At 45.6% G+C, this 24940-nt stretch overlaps 1 protein-coding gene across 2 annotated transcripts in view; it reads left to right on the forward strand.

The window, feature by feature from the left end:
* The first annotated feature begins 803 nt into the window (after positions 1-803).
* ASCC2 (activating signal cointegrator 1 complex subunit 2) overlaps positions 804-24940 on the forward strand; it is a 40021-nt gene continuing 15884 nt past the window's right edge. Inside the window, exons 1-11 of one of the 2 annotated variants that reach the window (XM_081122963.1) lie at positions 804-904; positions 5397-5494; positions 11033-11191; positions 11560-11730; positions 12934-13063; positions 17836-17903; positions 19197-19307; positions 20368-20480; positions 23850-23924; positions 24349-24456; positions 24707-24775. In XM_081122963.1, coding sequence (XP_080979089.1) covers positions 5414-5494; positions 11033-11191; positions 11560-11730; positions 12934-13063; positions 17836-17903; positions 19197-19307; positions 20368-20480; positions 23850-23924; positions 24349-24456; positions 24707-24775 — 1085 coding nt within the window. In that variant the 5' untranslated portion in view covers positions 804-904; positions 5397-5413. The remainder of the gene's footprint in view (positions 905-5396; positions 5495-11032; positions 11192-11559; positions 11731-12933; positions 13064-17835; positions 17904-19196; positions 19308-20367; positions 20481-23849; positions 23925-24348; positions 24457-24706; positions 24776-24940) is intronic. The other variant, XM_081122964.1, reaches the window with a different exon arrangement.

The raw sequence follows: 24940 nt of genomic DNA on the forward strand, positions 1-24940 counted from the left end.
TGAGCCACACCCGGCTGGGTGGCTTTTAAATCCTTACTGTGTGCCAGGCACTGAAATGAAGCCAGAGATGTGTATTTTTAACTAGCTTTCTGTGATGATTCTGATTCATAGCCAGGATACATCACTTGAAACAGTCTATGGGAAAAATGCATTCTCTTGTTAAGATAGTTATATACACAGCTTTCCTGATTAAAATTTTTGTTTCCTTTGTATTGTATACATACAGAAAAGTGCACAACTCATAGATATATAATTTGATGACTTTTCTAACGTGAACACATCTATGTTGCTACCCCCAAGATGAGGCCAGGGAATGTGCCTACTCCCGGCTCCCCCGAGGCACCAGTCCCAAAGGTAACCACCATCCTAACCCCATCACTACTCCTTAGTTCTGCCTGATCCAGAACTTCCTATAAGTCTGTACTACTTGTCTGCTTTCTTTCGCTCACTACCATGTTTATGCTTTTGACTTGTTAAAACTCTTCTGTATTAAATTTGTAAAACGATGATTGAGAAGGTTAGGAAGGAGGTGGAAGACTGGGATTCAGAGAAGCCGAGTATTATACTTGGATTTTCCAAGAGGTGGAATCACAACCTGTTCCCGGCTCACCTTCCATCCGCTCTGCTTAAAGCAAGAAGAAAGAGTGGAGGGGATGGGGGCGTGGTCACAGCCAGACCTGCTCCCGGCGGGGGCGGAGTCTTAAGGCTGGGGGCGTGGCCCCGGACTCGGCTTCTAAGAGCAGTTGGCGCCGGGGGCGGGGCCGGGCCGAGGCTTCCTGTCAGTGTCTGCGGAATCGCCGTTTGACCCCGGAAGTGCCGGCTCTCTGGGAGCTGTCACCGTGGACCGCGGCGGCGGTGGCGGCGGCGGCTGCGGCGGCACAGTGCCGGTAGCGGAGCCGCCAAGGTGAGTGCGTGGCTGGGCTCTGCCGGATGCGGGGCACCGGGCCTGGGAGAAGCCGCGGCCGTGCCTCAGGCTGCCTCGGGACTCTTGTCTCCACAACAGGGCCGCTGGGCCCGTGAGTCGCCTCTCTCCCCGCATGAGGCCAGGAAGTCTCGGGTTCCAGGCTCGGCTCCAGAGTGACTTGAACGAGTCGCGGTCCCGTCACCCTCATCCTGGGGTGAGGGGACCGTGAATCGTTCATTTTCCTCAGGGTTCATTCATCAGTTCAACAAATAGATGTCTAGTTTCTCCTACCTGCCAGGCACAGATGTAGGCACTGGGGATACAAACGGAACAAGACAAACAAGGCCCCTGCCCTCATGGAGCGTACAATCTAGTGGAAGGAGACAATGACAAATAAATACACAAGATAATTAAAGATATGACAGGAACCCGGGAAGTGAATACTTTAGATAGGACAGTCTGGTAAAGTCCCTGAGAACAGTAATATTGACTTGAGACCAGAAGGGTGATGACAGCCAGAGAAACTGAGGCAGCAGTAGCCCTGGGAATGCTCCCAGGCCTTCTAGTAATTGGTGCTTGCGCTGAACTCCCCTTCTAAAGAAAGGGCTTTCCTAACTTTTGGCTTTGCTTCCTTGCTTGGCACTGGGGTTGCAGTGGTGGGCACAGACATTGTCATGATCGTTGTCCTTTTCTTTTGGAACTTAAAGTTCCTTCTTTGCCCAGGTAATTTCTGCCCATACTTTAGATGAAAACTCGAATCTTCCTTGACAGCCTTCCTCTGTCAAGTCAGTTCTCTCTGTCATAGCTCCACAGGCCTTACCTACGTAGCATACATCATAGTGTTGAGTTTTACTTGTTTGTATGGCTGTCTGATTCATAGCTGTCCTTCCCTTAAAGACTCTAAGTTCTATGAAGGGCACGACCAGGTCTGTTATCCGTACACTTTAGTATTCGCTGTGCTGCAGTGCCTGGGTAAGATATGCTCAGAAACCTCTGAGTGGATGAGTGAGATGATTAACATAGTCTTTGCTCTCCAGTGGTCCCTAGGAGGTCTCTCCTGCCACCAGGTCACTGTCTTCTTTACTGATCATGTCTCTCCTCTGCTTAAATGGCTCCTCACTGCCTTCACATGAGAGGCCAAAATCTTTAGCATAGCATTCAAGGCTTTTTAAAAAACTGGCCCCATCTTTCCTATCCAACATCTTCTCTCCACTTCTGTCATCCCCTCCCTGACCTTGTATTTCCAGCCATACTAATGTCTTCCTCTTAGAGTGTTGGCCCACAGACTGAGGGGTCGTGGGTTTGATTCCTGGTCAAGGGGACACGCCTGGGTTGCAGGTTCAATCCCCTGCCCTGGTTGGGGTGCGTGCAGGAGGTAACTGATCAATGTGTCTCTCTCACATCGGTGTTTCTCTCTCTCTCTCTCTCCTTTTTTCCCTCCCTTTCTCCCTCCCTCCCCGCTTCCACTTTCTCTAAAAATCAATGGAAAAAAATGTCCTCTAGTGAGGATTAACAAAAACAAGCAAACAAAACAAAACACAGGCTCTGAGCCTTTGTTCATGCTTGCTCTTTGCTTGGAATGCCCTTCCTTCCCATCTTTTCCTACTGTCCTTCAACAACCATGTTATAGGTCACTTTCTCTGTGACATTCTCCCTTTCTCTGCTGTCCTATCTTGGAAATTTCCTGTTATAGCTCTAACCACACTGAATGATAACCATTTACTTGCCTAGGACCCAGAATGTATTCATTCATTGTTTACTGAGTAAATGATGAAGCCCAAAGTGCTCTGCCTATGATTGGGATTTGAATGATAGCAACAAGTAAACTTCACTGAGTGCTTATTATACGCCAAGTCCTGTGTTGAGCACTTAGTGTTGATTACTTCTCACATCAACCCTAGAGGATTATGTACTATTGTCATCCCAATTTTACAGATGAGGAAATCAAGGCTTAGAGAGGTTAAGGAACTATCTCAAGGTCTCAGCATGGATAGGAAAAGGTAGAGTCAGAATTTGAACCCAGGCTGCAGAACTATAAAGCTCTCTTTCAAGCACCACACCAGTTTGGGTCTGAACTGCCTTTACAGGCACTGGCTTGTAGGAGTGGATTTTTTTCTGATAGTAGGTGCAGTCATTACTTGTCTAAGCCTGGACTCTGTGGCCTAGAATTTAAAGGGTGGAGAGCCTCCTCCTCCTGTGATTCTTTCCCTGCCCTAGGTCCCCACACAGACTGTTCCACCAACATCTTTGGAAGGTAAGCATAGAAAGAACTGGGCCTGTGAGTCATTTAGACTTATACATTGGTGGGAGGACCACTGATGTTTCCACTTGCCTTCCCAGCATCCCTGGGGCCAGGGGTGGAGGAAAGTTAGGAAGGAAGTATTTTTAGCATGTTTAGCACAAGAGACCCCGGTGCCAAGGCAGAATTGCTGGGCTTCAGTTTCATCTAGACTACTGATGTATTTGCCTTGAGCACATCAGGGTCTCTCTTTGGACATCTGAGCTGTCATTCTTAGCTGTTACTAACTCAATTAGAAATAATGTACATGCAACAGAGGATATTATCAATGTTTTGCAAAGCTGAAAGATTAAAACTCATTCCAAGCCCCTTTTATTATTTTGCCTTGTGATTTTTTTTCAGGCTACCTCATGTGTGCGGGGACGTTTCTGATCCACTGAGATCCTAGAGCCGGAACAGGCCTTGAAGACTAGATACACTGTTCCTCTTTCTCTCTCTTTGTTTTTAATATATCTTTATTGATTTCAGAGAAGGGAAGGGAGAGGGAGAGAGAGAGATAGAAATATCAATGATGAGAGAGTCATCATTGATTGGCTGCCTCCTGCATGCCCCTGACTGGGGATTGAACCGGCAACCCGGGCATGTGCCTTGATTGGGAATCGAACCATGATCTCCAGGATCTTAAATCAATGCTCAGCTGCTGAGCCACCCCCCAGCTGGGCCGGTCCTGTCTCTTTATATTACTTTAGAATCAATATCTTCAGTCTTTAAAACAGGCCATAAACCAAGCAAGGTTCCTTGTGTACCAAGCTGCTTCCCACCTCCTTACTTTTGCTCTTGCTGTTTCCCCTGCTTGAGGTACACTTCCTCCCTGGCCAGTCTTCTATCAAGACTCAACCCAGGCTCTCCTGATCTTTTAGGCTCTCTTCTAGAAATGTTTTCTCAACAACCACACTCCCAGAAGCTCAACTCTATACTATACTCAGTACAGCAAATGGTTAAGAGCCAGCCTGTTTCCCCAACTACTAACTGTGAGACATTGGGCAAGCTTCTTATCGTCTCTGAGCCTCTGTTTCCTCATTGGTAAAGTGAAGATAATAGAACCAACCTTAGAGTTGTTATGAGTATTAATACATGTAAAGTGAGTTAACATGTATAAGGTGAGTTAATGCTGAGAAAAGCACTTAGAAGAGTTGCTAACACATAATAAGCATGTTGCTCCTATGGCTATTGCCATTATTTTTGGATGTAAGCTTCCTCAGGGGAGAGACCCTGCCTTATCAGTAACACCAGGCCCTGGCCTGATATCAGAGATATGGACACCGATGTATATGTATATAACCCATGTAACTAATGGCTGACCATGCCTCTCAGCTTATCTGTGAGGGCTCAGGAGGTGAAGGTTTCCTCATCCAGCCTTGATATGTCTTCATGTTGTCATTGAGATTGTGCTGACCTTTTATGGCATGTCTTTTAAAGGGCCTCATTCACTTCATTCCATGATGCAGCCAATATGCATGGTCCTCCTGTGGATCAGGCCAAGTGGTATTGTGAAAAGAGCATTGGATGGGAAGACAGAAGATGTGGGGTCTGCTACTCGCTGACTATGAGGCCGATTTGGGCTTCTACAAAGGAGCTCGCACTGGCAAATTTCTGTGAATTCTGGCATCCTCCTCGGTCCTTCTGTTCATCCATGTCCTTCTTACCTGAAGCCTAGAGAGTTTGTAAAATCTTAATGCACTCTGCAAGTGAGGAAAGGCCCATGGCTTCACCCTCAAAAGACTTAAAATCTAGCTAGTTATAAGAAAAGTATCCTGTTCAGTTGTTCATCAAACATTTGATGAGGCCACCTCTCTACCAGCCTGTGCTGGTCTTGGGAAAGTTAGCAAGGGAAGGAGAACCTGGGCACTGTCTTCATAGAGCTCACAGGCCAAGAAGGGCACAGAGCTGGAGCCATAATAAAGATAATCTAGGTGCTTTCAACCAGTACTTCTCAAAGGGGGTGGGAATATACCAGGAGTCACCTAGGGAGTGTTTTCCCCCTGAGTTGAGAACTGCTTTAGGCAAAAAAAAAAAAAAAAAAAGAGTCACTGTAGTCTGGATTAGTAGGTGCAGGAACTAGGCCTTTGAGGCCCATATCAGGAGCCCCCTGAGGCCAGATGTTGCTCTTCTTCTGGGATCAGCCCCAGAGCAGGCCCTTGCCACCAGGAGCCTATGTGTCTGCTCTCTTCTTCCCATCCATATTCCTTTCAGGAGGGTCACGCAGCACAATGCCAGCTCTGCCCCTGGACCAACTCCAGATCACCCACAAGGACCTGAAGACAGGAAAGCTGAGGACTTCACCAGCGCTGGTGAGCCGGTGCCTTAAGGCTATTTAGCCTGATATTATCATTCTTGCAATTTCAAAAGTGGAAAGTAAATTCCTTCTTTATCTGTTCCAAGAATGACCTCAGGGCCACAGTCAGTAATTCAGTAGCTGGGACACTACTAGGTCCTTCCAGGTCCAGTGTAGAAGTTTCCGTTCCAAGCACCAGCTTGAATTTGAGCAGTATGTTCCATGTCATCACCCCACACCTTCCCCCAAAGCATTTTATTTTGAATCAGAGTCTGATGGCAGTTCTGACTAGCCTGAGCTGGCCTGGAAATGGACCCATCCCAAAGCCGAGTTTGGGTATTTGACCCTGTGGGAGGTGTTCAGGTTTCAAGTAGGCCTTTTTCAGAGCTATCTCAACTGCTATCCACACTTTGGGGGGACACTGATTTCAGAGGTCCTGCTGTCTTTTATCTCAACGGGCTAGGAAGTGCCACATACAGAAGGGGCAGGGCTTATGCGACTGAAAAATGTGGTGGCTATCCAGCTGCAGAGTGAGATTAGAGCCATGGAGAGGTGCCAGGCTGCTGCAGAAGGAGACAGACGCAGGGACTAGAGTCCCCGTACCCACTTGCTGTTTTCCCAAGGATATGAGCTTACTCAAACAAGGTGGGAGGAAGCATTTTCCGGGGGCTTGAGTAAAGTCGTGGGAAACAAGAGCTTGGTGTTTTATTTCCTGCTTTCTGATGGCTTCCTATTACTTCCTAACTACTCTCTAATAATGGTACTTAACACTCATAGAGCACTTGCTCTGGGCCAAACCTTTCTAAACACTTTACCTGGATTATATCTTTTAAGCCACACCATAGCCCTATGAGTAGGTATTTTTGTTGTCCGCATTTTACAGACGAGGAAACAGAGTTCAAGGTCACACAACTAGGAAATTAGGGGAGCCAAGATGGGAATCCAGCTAGGCTGACCCTAGAGCTCATACCCTTAACCTTTCTGCTATAAAACCTCTTGTTTTGTTTTGTTTTTATAACCTTTTTATTTAAGGAGGATATTTATCAGAAAATCTAGAACTGTTCTGTCCATTATGGTAGCCATTTGCCAAATGTAGCAATTGAGCACTTGAAATGTAGATTGTTCAATTGAGGAACTGGATATTTTTTTTAATTTTAGTGAAATTAAATTAAAATAAACCCATGTGGTGAATGGTGGCCTGCGCAGTTCCATTATTGCAGAAAGTTCTGTTGGACAGTACTGGTAGAGACTGGTTCCTTGAGTGGTTGGGTTTGGTTTTCCACCTCAGTTCTTCCCCTCATACTGAACACCTGCGTTGCTAGACTGTGGGCTCTGTGAGAGCAGGGACCTGGTGCCTTCTCTTCATTCTGGTTTCCCAATACCAGGAAAAATTCAGTAAGTGACTCAAGGACCCTTGCCAGCCATTGCGACAGGCACTGAAGCTGCTAAGAGAAAAGACATGGTTCCTGCCTTTGAGTGGCCCATGGTCTGAGAGGAAAGCAGACCAGCAGCTTCTTTACAGTGTGATCAGAATTGTGACAGAAGGAAGTCCAGGCTGCTGATACAGACCAAAGGGGGGTGTGTAGGCAGGGAGGTCTTGGGAGTAATAGGAGGGCACGTGCAGCCAGGGAAGGTTTCCTGAAGGAGGAGATCCTGAACTGGGTATTGAAGGATAACACGCACTAGCCAGGCAGAGCAATGGGAAAAGGGTAGACCTGCAGGAGGACCTGAGTATGCTGTTTTGAAAGAGCCTGACTCCTATACCAACCACCAGTCACTTGAGGTAGAAACAGTATCCCATGGCTTTGAGTAAAATGTCACACATACTTGGCTGTGTGACTTTGGGCAAGTTACGTTGTAACCTCTCCATACCTCTGGATCTAAAAAGGATAATAATAGAACCAGCTTTGTGTGGTGGCTCTGAGGATTATATGAGACGTCTGAATTAACATTGTGCCTAGAACATAGTAAACATCAATAATGATGGTGATAACAGTGACAGCGACAGAACCATTGAATGGGGAGTAGGGTGGGAAGAGGGATGAGCTGAAGGAGACAGCTGCGTGATTGAGGAGCAGCCTTGATGGCCATGCTGAAGAGGGTTACCCTGCTGGCCACTGGAGGCTCCTGAAAGATTGTCCTGAGGTTTGTACCTACCCTGTATTTGTCTCTTTAGTCCTAACATGGTAAAAGAAGGTCTCTAGCCAAGGGACAGCTACCACTCTGCCTTTGCAGGGTGATGGGTCAAGCTAATGTTTATTGAGGGACTACTGTGTGCACAGTGCATACTTTATGCTATTGAAGATCCAAAAGAAAGTCTTGGGCAGAATGGGTGAGTGAGCTTTTGAAGAAGACAAGACTCATTTAAGTGGAGCATTTGGGGAATGGTGCAAAATGGTTTCTTGTCATGATAAACAGAAGTCTGATGGGCAGAGAATGTTCAGAAAGCTTCATGGAGCAAGTGGGACGTAAGCCAGGTTTGAAGGATGGAAGATACAGCTGGGGCCTGCTGTTCCCTGCCCTGAAATCTTCCATTGCCCCCATTACCTACTAAATAAAGCCCCTACTCTTGAGCTTAGCATTCAAGGTTCTTCAAAGACCTTGACAGTATCTGGTCCTTCATTACCTCCATTCATTTCTTTGTCCAGCCAGCAAATGTATATGGAGAGTCTGCTGGATGCCAGGTACTATTCTAGGGACTGAGAGTGTGGGTGAGTAAGGCTCAGACTGCCTCTGGAGATCTACAGTCTAATGAGGGGACACAGTAGGCAGACCCTCCCTTTTTATATTTTATAAGAGTATCACTGAAGGACAATAAACTGCACACATTTAAAGCATACAGTTTGATTGGTTTTGACATCTGTATACACCCACGAAACCATCACCACATCACCATAATCAAGATATAGATCATTTCTACCACTCCTAAAAGTTTATTTGTGTCTCTCTATAATTCATCCCTTCCTCTCTCCCCATCCGTAGCAACCACTGATCTGAAAGTACTTTTGATGTAGTTCAAGTGCTACAGTTGGGGAAGCACAGAGTTCAGGTGCTGGGGGAGCCCAGGTGAACCCCTAATTTAGTCAGGGGTGGGAGTTGGAGAGACTTCCTGGAGGAGGTGAGGTCAGAGCTGGGATCAAAAGGGCAAGCAGTGAGACCAGGATGGCAGATAGGTACCACAGGTCATTTAGTAGTTCTGCACTGTAAGCTTTGGTTCAAATCCTGCCTCATTTACTTCCTTAGCCCTGTGACCTTGGCAGAGTTCCTGAAGCTTACTGAATCTTTGTTTCCTCCTCTGTTAAAAAATACTATCTCCCTTTTAAATAGTTGTAGATAAAAAAGAAAGTCTGCTTTTTAAAATATCTATTCAGCAGCTGGCACAGGGGCATGTCCTTGATGAGTGGTGGCTTTTATTGTCATCATTCTAGTGTTCTCTCCCTCCAAATCCATCTCCTACCACCCAGTGCAATCTGTGCCCCTTTTTTTATGGCCCATTTTTATGCCTCCATAAAAATACTATTTCTTCATTCTAAAAATCTTTCTCATTCTCCAAGGCCCAGCTCAGGTGCTGCCTGCTCTGGGAAGCTAGCTGTCCCCTATCCTCCAAGCACAGTTAATCCCCTTTTGCACTCCCATGGTCCCTTCGCCAGGTTTGAGCTGTCACTTGCTCTGTTTTATGCTCACTTGATGGTTTAGGTGTGCACCTTCCCCTCTGGAGCGTGGTCTCTGTGAGCACCTAGATACCTTTCTTCAAGTGCCCCACCACACCTGGCACAGCAGGGTGTCAGTCAGTGTTTGTAAGGAAAGTAGAATCTTGGGACGGTGGGGGTGTGTATGTTTCAGAATGGAGGGTGAGTGAGTAGGCTGGCATGAGAAATGACCTAAGGGGTGAGATATCAACAGATAGAGTTGCTGGGGAACTAGGAAACCAAGGAGATGATGAATTTAGGCCTTAGGACAGTAGTTTTGAACTTGCTTCAGGCAGCAGAATTCCTTTTTCAAAAGATTTATACCTGGAACCCCAGTGGATAACTTCTAATTTAAATAAGAAGGGTCCTGAAGACCCATCCAATAGGTGTCCCTGGAGGAATCCTTGTGGAACTCAAACACTCCACAGTTTGAAAACTTGCATTAGGCAGTGGGGGCCATAGGTGGTTCTCAAGGAGGCTGACAGTCAGTCATGATTTTCCTGTCTCTCCTGGACTGGCAGGCCTGGAAGTGGGTGGATTGTGGTTGATAACAGCTGATATGTTGCCTGGTTTTCCTCCTATTGCCGTTTCCCCTGGAGAAAGCAGCCCTTATGTAGTCAGGAGAAAACTGAGCTCATCGTCTCTTCTTTATGGTGAACAAAGTGAGGTTTGTTCGTGGCAAGGTAGGGGTTGGAAGAGAGAACTTGTGATTTTAAGCCCAAACCTGCCATTACTCAACTAGCATCTTTTCTTAAAAAAAATTACTGAAGTTTCTTTTTTCTGATTATAAAAAGGATACAGCAGGATACATACAGAATAATAACATTTTTGTGAGAAAGATGAAAACATCTAAACAAATACATTATATGGATATATTTTAATGTAAATGCCTAGGAAATGTCTGCAAGGACACTCATGGGATGGGATGACACGTGGACTGGGAGTGAAGTCTCAGGCAACTCACCTTCTCTGTAGTGTTGTAAATTTTTGAAAGAAAAGATGCTCACGTCTCACTTTTGTAATTAAAAAATAATTTTAAAAAGTAATACATGTTTGTGGTTTTTTTGGGTTTTTTTAAACTCAAGTCTATTTATTTTTATTTTTAATATGTCTTTATTGATTTCAGAGAGAGGGAGAGAGAGAGATAGAAACATCAATGATGAGAGAGTCATTAATCAGCTGCCTCCTGCATGTCCCCTACTAGAGATCAAGCCTGCAACCCGGGCTTGTGCCCTGACCAGGAATCGAACTGTGATCTTCTGAATCCTAGGTCGACGCTCAACTGCTGAGCCATGCCTGGCCAGGCCATGTTTGTTTGTTTTTAAATTGGAAAGTATATTCAAGTCACAATCTCCTCACCAGAAATAACCACTATCAGCTTTGGAGTGTTATCACCCCCCCGACACACACTTTTTTTTTAGCCTGTACCAGTATGTGAATGTGTTAAATCTATCTATCTATCATCTATCTATCTATCTATCTATCTATCTATCTATCTATCTATCTATCATCTATCTATCTATCTATCTATCTATCTATCTACCTATCTATCATCCATCTATCTGTTTTTAAAAAAATAAAAAAACTATTTATATTAAATAGAGAGTTTTGTATCCTGCCTTTTCTTTCCTTAACATTTCCCCATGTCATTAAATATTCTCCAAAAAACATGGTTTTTAATGCCCTCCTAGTATTCCCTGGATGCAACCAAGCCCCTTTGTTAGAGATACTTGGTTCTTTATGCTTAAAAGCTCCTTGGAGGGTCACCGGTTGGAACAGCCAACTGTTGTCATTGCTGTGGGTTGGCAAATGGGCCCTCACTGACTAACCTCTGCCACGTTAACACGTGGTTTTTGGATCCGTAGCACCCCGAGCAGAAGGCAGACCGGTATTTTGTGTTATACAAACCGCCCCCTAAAGACAACATTCCCGCCCTAGTGGAGGAGTACCTGGAACGCGCCACCTTCGTAGCCAATGACCTCGACTGGCTCCTGGCCTTGCCTCACGATAAATTCTGGTGCCAGGTAACATTCTATCAAAATTAACGCTAAGACAAAGCACATGACATGCTGTTTGGTTGGTTTCTGTTGTTGTTTCTCTCCCCCCTAGGAGATGCTTTTTCTCTCCTTTTTTCACTAGATTCTTAACAGCAAATTGTGGTTTAGATTGCTCTGTCTTGTATCACGATCTTAATGATGTTTATACAACGCATTCCAACATGTCATTTTTAGAAACTTGTGTTTAGCCCTTGCTCATTCATACCTTCTCAGTCCCTGGGGTTGGAGTGTTTGCCACCAGCCAGGGCTGATGGGCCATGAGCCCCTGCGCAGTCCACCCACAAGCCCTTGGGTGTCAGTAACAAATCCTTGCTCTCCTGTGTTGCCTGGCTTAGGTTATCTTCGATGAGACGCTGCAGAAGTGCCTGGACTCCTACCTGCACTATGTTCCCAGAAAGTTCGACGAGTGGGTGGCCCCAGCCCCCGAGGTTGTTGACATGCAGAAGCGCCTCCATCGAAGCGTTTTTCTCACCTTTCTCCGCATGTCCACTCACAAGGAATCCAAAGTAAGCCCCTGATCCCGTGACAGGTCACCACTGACACCTAATACCTCTGTGCTGGACTTTCCGTCCCTGGGAAGGAAGGCTCTGGAAGTATTGAGTTTCCTCTTTGTCTCCTCTCCGCCTTTATTCCCACTGTTGGGGAAGAAATCTGTGCCACCTCCCTTATCCTCTAATTCACCTGGTCGGTCTGCATTACACCCAGTGTTTTCATCAATGGGAGCCAAGGGCCCTTTGCCAGTTGACGTGTGACTCTGCCTTTTCTTGTGCGTCAGAGGGTGAAAACACTGATTCTGATTTTTGAAAGGAACTTGTATGTGCTTTTTAAAAACCTTTACTCCCCTCCCCCCCCCCCCCGATTTAAAAAATAATAATGCTGCTGCTCTGCCTGGTGTGGCTCAGTTGGAGCATCTTCCCGTACACCAAAAGGTGGTGAGTTCGATTCCCAGTCAGGGCACATACCCTGGTTGTGGGTTTGATCCCCAGTTGGGAGCGCATGCTGGAGGTTGCTGATCAGTGTTTCTCATGTCCATGTTTTCCTCTCTTCCTCTCTCTAAAATCAATCAATAATAATGATAATAATAATAATGCTGTCTCTAAACAACATAAACATTACAGAAATATTTTGTCCTAGTGAAGGTTACCTACAAAATCCTCTCCCCTCAAAATAACTACTGTTAAGGTGCATGTTCCTTTAGGGAATTTTTTTCCCTTTCAGTAGAGGTGTGTGTTTGTGAGTACATTTATGTTAAAAATAGGGTCTTGTTATTTTTTAAACTTTTTTAAGTATGGAAATTTTCAAATATACACAAAAGCATAATGAACTCCATGTGCCCATCGCCCAACTTAAACAACTATCAACATTTTTCCGATCTAGTTTTCTCTCTCCCCCAGAGTTTTTCTTTTTTTTTCTTTCTGGAGTATTTTAAAGTGATCTTAGACATCATGGTAATTTATCCATAAATATTTTAGAACAAATGCCCAACCATTTCATAGTGTACTTTTGCTTCTTTTTACATTAAAATGGAGAATGGCTATTGCTCCAGGTCAGTATGAGTCTCAGACATGTCCACAGTGTGGATGGACCTTCATTTATCATCCAGACCCCTGTTGATGGCCCTGAAGGTTGTTTCTTGTGCGTTTGCTATTACTTTACAATGTATTTGCTTTTCAGAAAGTCTCTCATCCTTTCTCTGCACTGTTCCTTAGGATCACTTCATTTCCCCCTCTGCATTTGGAGAAATCCTCTACAATAACTTCCTGTTTGACATCCCAAAGATTCTGGACCTCTGCGTGCTCTTTGGAAAAGGCAACTCGTCACTGCTCAAGAAGATGATAGGTGTGTAGACCATGGGGGCTAGGGGGATGCACAGAGATGGCCCCCACATGCCAAACTAGAGGTTCCAAAGGTGGGTACCTAGATGAGTGCAGGGGGATTCAGAGTGGCAGTGGTAGGTGGTGCTTGGAAATAACTTAGATATATGTGTGTCAACTCTGAAATAAGTGGCTGGGTGGTGATGATGGGGGAGTGGAGACAGAAATGTGTACCACACGGTTCCTCAAGGATCTTGGAGTCTTGGTATTAGGCCATGTGTTAAACTGTTGAAGGAGCGGGGAAGCTTGCTTCGGTGATAAGAGTAAGAGCAGCGTGGTAGCTAACCTTCATATGAGTACTCACTGGGGGGCTGAGCACTCCTCATGTTATCTCAGTTGATCCTCATAGCAGCCCTGTGACATCCTCTCCCTTTACAGATAAGGAAACCGAGGTTAACATGTAAGAGGCCGTGACTAATAAGTGGCCAAGCTGGGGTTTATATCACACAGGCCTGACTCTCAGGCTCTTGTTCTTCGCCACTCCCTGCCTCAGGGATGAGTCTGCCTTAAAAATGTCCTGATTTGCATTGTTGCCGAGAACAGATGGGGGCAGAGCTCAGACTGGACTCCAGGTTGTGAAAGGAATGACTTCAGCAGTTGGATCCTATCAGGATGTAGTGAGCCGGAAGGTTCGATCAGAGACAGAAGCTTTGTTGGGATGCTACAGAGGGAGCAACGCCCTATGAATCCCAACTCGTGGCCTTGGGCCCTGCATGGAGAGGTGCTCACCCTGGGCGCCCCGTCAGCCTTCCTCACGTTGAGCTTGTAGGACACAGCCTTCCAAATGCCCAATTACAAAGCTGAGTTATTCCTTAAAATGGTTTCCTTTCCTTTTTTACCCTAATAATAATCTGTGTTATGTTCATTTAAAAATTTTGGAAGAATATAAAGTATAAAGAAGCAGGAAAGTGGTTACCAAATTCCTGCACTTAGAGACAATTATTTAGTGATTATTTCCTCCCAGTCTTTTCTCTACATGTATTTTTTAAAAACATATCAGAGCATAATGTATTTGAAATTTCATATCCAGCTTTTTCATTGGAGCAACCTCTGGTTTCTCATTCAAATCTAATTAATGCATCATCACCAGTTAATTTCTTTTATTTTCCCAGGGAAAGACCCTTGATAATTTTAATGTAGTCTAAGAGGATGAGGTGAGTGAGCAAAAAGCAAGCATGCTTAGTTAGAGAAACAATTATTAGGCCAGTTTGGTTAAAGTGGAGCATTCTGGGAGACAAGGGAATGGGAAGCTGGGACCAGATCAGGGAGGGCTCAATGCCAGGCTTTAGGGACTGGTATTGCTGGTGGCTAAAAAGGTATGCTCTTATGGTAAACTGCCCATTGCACACCCCAGCTCTATTCCTGGCTATGTCATGTAGCCACTCTAATTGGTTACTTTTCAGTTAGCCACTCTAAGGCTCAGTTTTCTCATCTGAAAAATGGGAAGACTAATGGCATACCTACCATATAGGATGGTTATGGAGATTAAATATGAGGTGGTGCTTATTACAGTGCCTGGCACTTGGTAAGCATGAGCTCTTATTGTGAGCTCTTACTGTGATGAGACCATGGGAGTCTCTAGGAGCTTGGAGCAGGTGGGGAGCTATCTGGTAACAAGGTTAATATGGCAGCACATGGGTGGAGAGGGTGGTGACAGGAGGCCACATAGGAGGCTAGTGTTTCTGTGTGGCTTTGAAGGTGAGAGCCTGGTTGGGCTGCTGGGGTGGAAAAGGACATCTGGAAGGCAGAACAGAGCAGGGCTTAGTGGGGTCAGCTGGAGGGAGAAGACTTAATGATTCTGAAGAAAACTGGTGTCAATTGCAGAAAAGGCCTTTGGGAGGTGGGGTAGTGGGTTGTAAGCAGAGGCAAGGTCAGTGTTAGATCTGTTTGGTGTAGGATGGCTGTGTGGATCCAGGGGGAGATGACACATCCACATGGGCAAGGGTGGAGGAAGAAAGCTCTGCCTGTTGCCAGGGTTCCTAATATTATGAATCACTGACTTCTTTGGCAAGACCAGGCATCAGGAGCCCATTCATTGTGTGTGTGCGTGTTGGGGATGGGTGTGGAGAAGGGGCCTATACAGGAGAGAAGGAGGGAGCAAGGGAACTAGCTGATAGCCCTTTGGACAGAAGCCCAGCCCTTAACCCTGCCCCTCATTCCCCCACTCCCCGTTTTTGTTTTTGTTTTTTAAATTGGTTTTTAGAGAGAGAGGAAAGAAGAGAGAGAGAAAAAGAGAGAAATCCATTTGTTGTTCTACCCATTTATACATTTATTCATTGAATCTTATATGCACCCTGACAGGATCAAATCCATAACCTTGGTGCATCAGGACAACTCTCCAACCAACTGAGCTACCCAGCCAGGGCCACTCTCTGATATTTTTTAAACCTCAAGACTGGTATTGTGAATTAGCAAGTAATTTTGAAAGCAGGGCCTTTCAGTTAGACTGTCTTGGAGCTACTTTGCCAAAGCAGGAGTGCATTGGGCCTTGACTCTATCAAGGACTACACTGATCTTTTTGACAATATTTTCCATTCATCCTGGGTTTCTGAACTGCTTTGGTTTGAGGAGGGACATTTTGCTGCCAGGCCAGGCGTGGCTCAGCGGTTGAGCGTCAAGCTAGGATCCAGGCGATTGGGGTTCGATTCCTGATCAAGGCACATGCCTGGGTTGCGGGCTCGATCCCCAGTCGGGGGCATGCAGGAGGCAGCCGATCAATGACTCTCTCATCATTGATGTTTCTATCTCTCTCTCTCCCTCTCCTTTCCTCTCTCTGAAATTAATAAAGATATATTTAAAAAAAAAAAAAAAAAAAGATGCCATTGCTATCCCATACCTTTTTTAAAAAATAATTAATCGATTGATTAATTTTTTAAATCCTCACCCGAGGATATGGCCTTCATTGCTTCTAGAAAGAGAGGAAAGGAGACAGGGAGAGAGAGAGAAACATTGATTGGCTGCCTCCCATGCCCTGAGGATAGAACCTGATACCCTTCAGTCATAGGACGATGCTCCAACCAACTGAGCCATACCAGCCAGGGCTCTGGCTCTTAAAATAACTTTTAATTATTTCTTTAAGAGATCAAAAGTCACATCTTCACCATCATCAGAATCAAATAAGGAAAGGAGAGGGGAAGGGAGGGGAGGGGAGGGGAGGGGAGGGGAGGGGACTGTGAAATGTGATCTTTTTTGATGCTTGTAAAGCATCATGGTTATTCAAGCTTAAGCCTTGGAAAGATATGAGAGTGCCTTCCCCCATGCCAGGTGGTTGGGGTGTGGAGGGAACCATAGCGTGGCCCTGGGAATTATGGGAGGAGACCTGTACCTGATGCCTGGGTCCGGAGACACTGCCTGGAGAAGGTGACACCTGCCTTATGGGAGGGCACTTCATAGAGAAGCAAGGGACAGGGCTTGTTCTCTGAGGTTGAAAGGGGTGTGAGGGAGAAGGTGCAATGCCAGGAATGGGGGGAAGGTGGCCAGAGATGCTGGCAGATCTCACAAAGCCCTTTGTGCCATGGTTAGGAGTTTGAATTTGACCTTGATACCGATAGGAGGGTCTTATGAGGAAGAGCAGAGGATGATGGAGAGATAGCTCAGTCACTCCTTGCCTGTCAGGAGTAGGAGATGGACACAGATGATCAGGGAGTTCCTTCACAGGTTGAGGGATCATCACCCATCTGGAGGTGGGAGGTGCTGAGTAATTGTGCTGATAAAACTCAGCTTTCTGGAATCAAGGAACAAAGTAGTATCCAGGAAACTGTTTACAGAAAGTCCAGCCACCTAGTTACTTGCTTACTCACCCAGGTCCATCTCTCCTTTGCTCTCATTCATTTATAGATCCTCTGGGATGGGGTGACGGCTGCAGGGTTTTCAGTAAAGAAACCAAGGACAGACCTGCTCAAGGACAGGGGACACCTAGAATTCAGAACATCCTGGCAGCCAACCTTAAATGCTAGGATTAAAGTAGGATGAAGAACCCTGGCCTCTTAGGGCGTTAGCATTTGCATGTCATGTCCCCAGCTAGCTGTGATCCTCCTTCCCTCCCTTCGCCATTTGGGCAGCGAGAACATTTGGTTTCTGTTCCAGTTGCTATATGCTCTAACCTACTCAGAGCAGCAGCACTTGGAGCATAGTACACACTCAGAGAGGAGCTTCACTTTATAGAAACAACTGCAGACGGGTGGTAAATCCCATTTCTCTCACCTTGGAATGGGATCGATTAGTATGGCTAGAATATTCAAAAACAGAGGGTGAGAGAATTTCCAAAGACATTTCTCTTTAGATTCCTTCACATTATTGGACACGTGGGCTGGCAAGAATTCTGGATTTTGGCATCCAGTTTTCTTGAGCAAAGAGATCCTATCTCCTAATTTTCCTGGATGACTAACTCCCACTTCCAAAGCCAATGCTGTCATACAAGGCACAGTGCCCAAGTGTGATCACTCCCTGGGGATGTCACGGGGAGCTGGTTTGACCAGGGCAGGCCTTTTACGTAATTCCCTAGGCAGAGGTGCTTAAAAGGTTAAATTGTACTGCGCAAGTCCCTCCCCCACCCTGGGAAGTTTCTAGGCTGGGCCAAAGCTTGGTGCCAGCAGGGCCTGGGGCCAGGACTGCTCTAGTTCAGGCTGGCTTAGGAAAGGGGAGAAAGGTCACAGAACCTGCTGGCAACCATTTGAAATGTATCCTCTCCACCCCCGCTCTCTTTTCCCAATTTCTACCTTTCTCTTCTCTTTCCAGGAAACATCTTTATCCAGCAGCCAAGTTACTATAATGACCTGGATGAAACCATGCCCACCATCCTTCAGGTACCAGCTCTTAGCCCTGCCCAAGGAAGCTTGGGTAGCATACCCCCTCCCACCTGATGGTGTACCTTGACTTTGCTGAGCCTGGGAGAAATGTTTACTCCCCACACCCCTCCCATCTCCAGAAGGTCTCCTGACCACACCACTTCAAATTCGTTCTTTCCCCTCTTGAACAGGACTAAAATCTAAGGGCTATCAAGTACTGTACCCATACTGAAAGAGCTTGGCTTGTGTTTGCTGACAGCCATAAGCCTCTAAGAATACCCTTCTAAGAGAGCTAGGTTTCTCAAATAACAGCTTTAAAGTTTTATAAAATCATTTATGAAATAATAATGTTGATTATAAAAAATGGGGAAATATAAAAAAACAGAAAATAGTAGATTAATATTACCCTATGATTCCATCCCATCACCAAGAGACCTTTTATGTTCATGGTAGCTTTTAGAATACAGTTGGCCCTCTGTATCCATGGGTTCTGCATCTAGGGATTCAATCAACCTCAATCAACCTAAATGTTACGTTGTTGCTGATGTGTACTATATAGTTAGGCCTATAATGGTTGTGTCTGTGCTGAAAATGTAGACTTTTTTTCTTGTCATTTCTTAGACCATACAGTATAACCATTATTTATATGCCATTTATATTGGACTAGGTATTATAAGTAATCTAGAGATGATTTAAACTATACAGGAAGATGTGTGTAGATTATATGCAAATACAATGCCACTTTATATAAGGGACTTGAACATTGTGAGTTTTGGTATCAGCGGGGGTCCTAGAGCCAATTCCTGAAGGATACCAAGGGACAACTGTAGTTACACACTAGCATCCTTAAAGATGGCACAGTCAGTCAAAGATTTACATGATTTTATGATTGGCTCTGTTTTCCCCTCACTGTTGATTTGTCTTGTATTTCAATATAGTTTCCATAAATGCCATCTACAAGGGATCAAAACACATTATATATTATTGAATATATATCTTAAATATTACCAGGCACTTGCCCCGCCTCTCCTCTTGTAGATAACATCTACAAGATTCTGGGGGCTTTACATACATTTTGTCTTTTTAATCCTCACCATAATCTTGTAAAAAGAATATCCCCATCATCTCTATTTTACCGTGTCCACTCTGACCCTGCTGTCAGAGGTCATTGTCTCAGCTGGTGTCCTGGAAACACTGGCATAGATTCCAGAGTCGAAGGCAGTTTTCATATCACCCTTCCCTGGCTGCAAGGCAGGAGGCCTAGCTGTTGGTTCAGTAGGTTGTGGGAGAGTCACCTCTTGTGTTTCACAGGTCTTCAGTAATATCCTCCAGCACAGTGGTTTGCAAGGGGATGGGACCAGCTCCACGCCCCAGAAGCTTGAAGAAAGGAGCCGGTTGACCCCCAGTGACATGCCTCTGCTGGTGAGAGTGCCCTGTTCACGGTCACTTTTTCCCAATTCCATAAGCAGCTATTCCCATCATGTTTAGAGCATTTCGGCTTTCATTTTTTTTTTCTGGAAGCTTCATTTGGGGAGTAATGAAATGAATGGGGAACTAGAATTCAGAGGACAAGAGTTTAGTTCAGTTCAACAGGTTCATTCGTTTGCTCTTCTTTGAGCTATTAATTCATCCAATGGATTTGTACTGAGGAACCCCTGGCCTGTGCCAGGCCCGTACTGGGCCTTGGGAATAAAGCAGTAAGCAAAAGCAGGCATGTCTGCTCTCATGGAACTTGGAGTCTCATAGACATGACAGAACGTAAATATTTAAGGAGACTGGGCATGTGTCAGGCCCTGCGTTAAGCACTGAAGAAAGCAGGAACGAGGCAGCTGTGAGCTGCAGTCCTGGACCTTGTGATCTCATGGGAAAACAGGCATTAAACAAGTGTTTCAGAAAAGGGCACACCAAGTGCTGTGGGAACAAATCATTTTTACCCCTCTGAACCTCCGTTCCCTATCTGTAAAACAGATATTCAAACAGCTGCCCAGCTCATGACAATTCTCATAAGTTGTCATGACAATCAGGAGAATGTATGAGAAAGCACTTCCTATTCTGAATGCCCTCTTCAGAATGTAAGAAAAGTGTGGGCTTGATATTCTCCTTCTCACTGGGATGTACTTTCTGTGTGGGACCACAGGTGGTGTGTTCAGATTCAAGGGTTGGTTCTCCTTCAACTTAGAAGAGAGAACCATGTTATCCCAGAGCTTGAAGTAACCTAGAGATCATCAGGCATGCACTCATTGGAACTATGGTAGCAAGACCTGAGGTTTAGGGAGGTTGAGAGACTTACCCGGGTTGTGCTCTTAGAAACAGAGCAGCCAGGCTTTGCCCAGACCTCCAGTGTTCTCTTTCCACTGCAAGGCATCTGCCTGTTGGAGACTCCTGGCTTTGTCAACTTTGACTCAGACCCTCTACAGAACTGTAATGGGGAAGGAGCATGTAGGGCAGAGGAGACTAATGCAGTGTTTTCTTTTGGCAACAGAAATTAAAGGACATTGTTCTTTACCTTTGTGATACCTGCACTACACTCTGGGCCTTTCTGGATATCTTCCCTTTGGCTTGCCAAACCTTCCAGAAACATGACTTCTGTTACAGGTACTGCTATAGTTCTGACTGTTGAAGTAGAGGTTCTAGTTCACATCTTCATTCAATAAGTATTTACTGGGTGCTTATAGAACATGCCAGGCCCTACTCCAGCCTAGGGACACAGCAGTAAAGAAGACGGGTAAGACTTCTGTTTGTGTGGAGCCTACGTTTTAGAAGCACTCCCATTTTTGGCTAAGGACAGGGTAGGGGAGAAAAATGACAACCAAGAATAGAGCAGTTTCATTTCAGTTCTATTTTATATCAAAGCCCCTGTCCTGGGAAGGTGCAAGGGAGTAATAGACAACAAGAAGTGGTCTGAGGACTTCAGCATCTAGTCCAGGGCAGAGAAACACACGCAAGGAAACAAGCAGATACGTTTATGTGTCAGGCAGGCTCTTGTGCCATATTGTGAAATGCTCTGGGAACACAAAGGCAGAATCCTGTCTGGTGAAATAAGAGGTTTCGTGATGATCCTTAAACAAGGCTTGGAAGAATGAGCAAGAACCTTCCAGAGAGAGAAAGGTCCCAGTGGCAGAAAGGCATGCCAAGCTGGTGGGGTAAAGCCTTTGAAGGCCCAGAGTATGTCCCTGGGAAAGCCAGGGGGTGGAGAGAGACACGTGGCGGGCGGTGGGAGACCAGGGAAGCAGGAAGAGGAGTGGGTTACAGAGATGGCTTTGGTGGAAGTCAGATTGAGAGGAGCCTCGAACACGCTGCCAGAGAGTGGGGCCCTTATTCTGTAGGCAGAAGGGAGCCACTGGAGGTTTTTATCCAAAGAAGTCATAGAAAGGTCCTGTTGAGACAAAGAAAGAGGTAGAGGAGGATGTGGAGCCAGGAGGGAGACGCTGTTTGCCCCCTTCACACCATGAGCACCTGTTTTTTGTGCAAGGAGAAAGGGGTGCAGGGCATGGGCTGGTAACCTGAACATTGCCTGGCAGCAGCAGCGCTGGCCTGTTCTCAGTGGCCTCTGGCTGTTGCTCGTGCCAGGCATCTTTCTCCACTGTTTGAAGGAGCTTCTGGGAGCTGCCCAACTCTGTCTACCCAGCCATCGGTCCATTCAGTCATTTACTCGCCCATTCAACAAAACGTTTATCTCTTGCTGACATGTGCCAGAGATGGCATTGGTGTTCTGACTCATTTTGGGTAATTTCAGCTTGTAAAAATCAGACATTAGAATTGATCAGCCTCCCAGAGAATGTTAGAATAAAGCCTTGATTGACACTTTTCCAAGAAGCAAGGGGTTAGGATGGGACTGTAACTGTCCATTTTTTTAAAAAGGTATATTTTCTCATGATAAATGTGGCAAATGCTTGTAGGAATTTGGAAAACTCCCAAAAGGTAGGAAATTAAAATCACTATGACAGATCATATAGATATTCTTAAACTTTTATGCCCTGCTTATTTTCATTTCTCACAGACATTTTCCCATTTTGTTACAGTGTCTTCCAAAACGTGGCACAGATTGCTTTTGAAAGGGTCTTTGGAGTTGGGGGGTAATTTTTTGGAAGAGTGGACTTTCCTGCAAGGGACAGTGGAGGCAGGGGAGCAGCTGGGCTCATCTCAGGGTGAGGGGGAAAAAGGGAAAACACTTTTGACTGACAGTGATACTGCCTTTGACCCATAAACAGCCTGGGGCGGGCCCAGCCTGTTTCAACTGTGCTAGAGGCCAGGAACGCCCACTGAGCAAATATAGTAACCTCAGTCCAGAACTTTCTGCAAGGGACTACAGTCACTAAACAGCTCTTTAGCTAATCCCTCTCATAGCAACCTTCTCCTCCTTCCTTTTGAATATATATTGGTACTTGAGTATATCTGAATATCTCTCTGTCTAATTTTATGAATGAATAATACATTCACATGGTTGAAAACTCAAAAAAGTATGAAATATTAGTGATGTCTCCCTCTCCCCCACTCCAATTCTGTTCCTCATACACAACAATTGTCCTTAGTTTTTTGCGGAATTTTCCAGAGATATGCATATAAATATGCATGTACAAGCAAATATGCATATTCTATATTACCCAGGCCCTTTTAAATATGTAATGCTGGCATATGAGTGCTCTATGTACTATTTGCATTGTGCTTTTAAATTTAATGTATGTCAGCACATAGAGCACCCTTGATCTTTGGTATAGCTGGGTAGAATTTCATTGTATGGGATACCAGACCCCATAGATGAACCTTTAGGATTTTTTCAGTTGTTTGTTATTACAAAAAAATGCTATAAAGAATAACTTTTTCATTGTCGAACACTATGTTGTACACCTAATACTAATACAAAATAATATTGAATGTAAACTGTTATTGAAAAATAAAATTATAAAAAATCAAAACAAAAAAAAAGGATAACTTTGCACACACATTTTGTGTCTTTGCAAGTATTTCTGAGGAATAAATTCCTAGAAGTAGCATTGCAGGAACAGATGGTATATGCATTTAAAATTTTATACAGCTTGCCAAATCACCCTCCATAGGAGTTGTTCCAACTTACCCTCCCACCAGCAATGTATCCTGGCAACACCTGAATGTGGGCCAAACTGCCCTCTCTGTCTTCTTCTGGGTGCCATCCCATGGGCCTGGTAAATCCTGCCTCTTTTGGCTTAGTTACCCTCTGCTACACAGGGCACTACCCTAGGCTAGAAGTTGCCAGAAGTCAGCCAGTTGACAGACAAACATTTGTCTGTAAACATTTACAGAGTACGTGCTACAGTTTCATCACTTTCTTAGTCATATAGGCTGTATTTCTGGCTTTGGGAAGCTAGGATGTTCAGAGATAGAATTACACTACAGAAGAGAGATAGCTGCCTTTAAATTTTAAAGACAACATATCCTGAGTGCTGTGCATCTAGTTCTGGGAAGGCGTAATCACATGGGTGAGCATGGTGATGAAGCCTGTAGCTGGCTTAATTGGGGGGGGGGGGGAGCGTGTGGCTGGAAAGAAGAGTTTAAATTCCAGTTGGGAAGGGGTGGGTGTGAGGTTGCCATGATGAGAAGCAAGGCTGTGCCAGGTGTGGATGTACCAGAAAGAGGAATTACCATTTGATGTCACAGGAAGTATGCAGCTACTGGAAGTTTTGGGGCACAAAGGAAAAGTGACCAGTCTTTGTTTCTCAGACCTCAGTGAGTCCTGGGTAGCCATCTCATTGCTGTATTAGAATGAGCCTAGCAGATGGTCCTAGGGACCTCTTCCTGGGACCTGCTACCGTGGGACAGTCTGGGGTGTGCTTGGAGAAGAGCCAGGGTCGTTCCCAGGAGAAAATTGTGGTGACAGCTTGGGAGCAAGAAATGGGCATTCCTGCTCCCTTGGGTTTGCTTTGATTTTCTAATGAAGTGTGGTATTTATGAACTAATTTAACCTTTTACCCATGTGTGTCTCCACAGACTTGCTTCCTTTTACGAAATAGCAATTCCTGAGTTGGAGTCTGCAATTAAGAAGAGGAGGCATGAAGACAGCAAGTGAGGCGGGGACAAAACTCTGAGTGTTGTTGTGGGTGAAAGAAGCCTGAGCACAGGCCCTGCCTCAGCATCCCCATCTCCAAGACAAGGGGTGGGACCAAGGACCATGTACCTTTGGCAGGTGCATCCCTACCAAGCAGCCTCTTGGCCCCTGCATCTAAGCCTTTTCCCCTCAGTTGTTGCTCTAAGCTCTTGTTAACCGGCCTCTGGTTCCTGACCCACTCTTTGATCTGAGAAGTGGCCCTAGAACCAGCCAGCCTCTTACAGCCTGTAGCCTTTTCCCAGCTGCCGTCAACAGTGAACTGTGAGGCCTTCTCAGCCCAGAGTGTGTATGGGGGTGGAGCTGGGTGGGGTGGGATTAAGCTCCCTCAGTTCCTTTTTGTTTCTCAAAAATCTATTTCTTTGTTTCCCTTGGCCTTCAAAGGCTGCTAGGTGACCTGTGGCAGAGGCTGTCTCATTCCAGGAGGAAGCTACTGGAGATTTTTCATATCCTCACGTACCAGATCTGCCTTCTCCCCATCCTAGAAAGCAGGTAAGCCCTTGGGAGCAGCCACCCAGGTGGAAGAGCCTCCTCCCCAAGCTCAGCAGGGGCATTTCCCTCAAGTTATCTGTTCCCTCTCCTGCTCCAAGTTGCTGAGCAGGATGGGGAACCAAGAAAAAAGCCTCTTTCCTCTAACTGGCCAGAGGCTTTGCATAGGGCTAGGTGGGGCGGGATAGGCGGGGAAGGGAGCTGCATATTATCTGCATTGAGTGAGCTCATCCTCTCTGGTGTCCTGTTCCAGCTGTGACAACATTCAGGGCTTCATTGAAGAGTTCCTTCAGATCTTCAGCTCTTTGCTGCAGGAGAAGAGGTGAGTGTGGGTGAGCTGAGACCAGCAGTGGGACAGGACCATGGTGCTTCATCAGCATCCACAAGACCTTACATAATAGAGCCCCTGCCATAACTACCATGATCTAAGAGTGTGGAATTTGTGGTTGCGCAGCAGACACAGGGAGTGGCCCACAGCAGACCAGTC

The sequence above is a fragment of the Miniopterus schreibersii genome (genome assembly GCF_964146895.1).
Source record: "Miniopterus schreibersii genome assembly, chromosome: 20".
Classification (NCBI taxonomy): domain Eukaryota; kingdom Metazoa; phylum Chordata; class Mammalia; order Chiroptera; family Miniopteridae; genus Miniopterus; species Miniopterus schreibersii.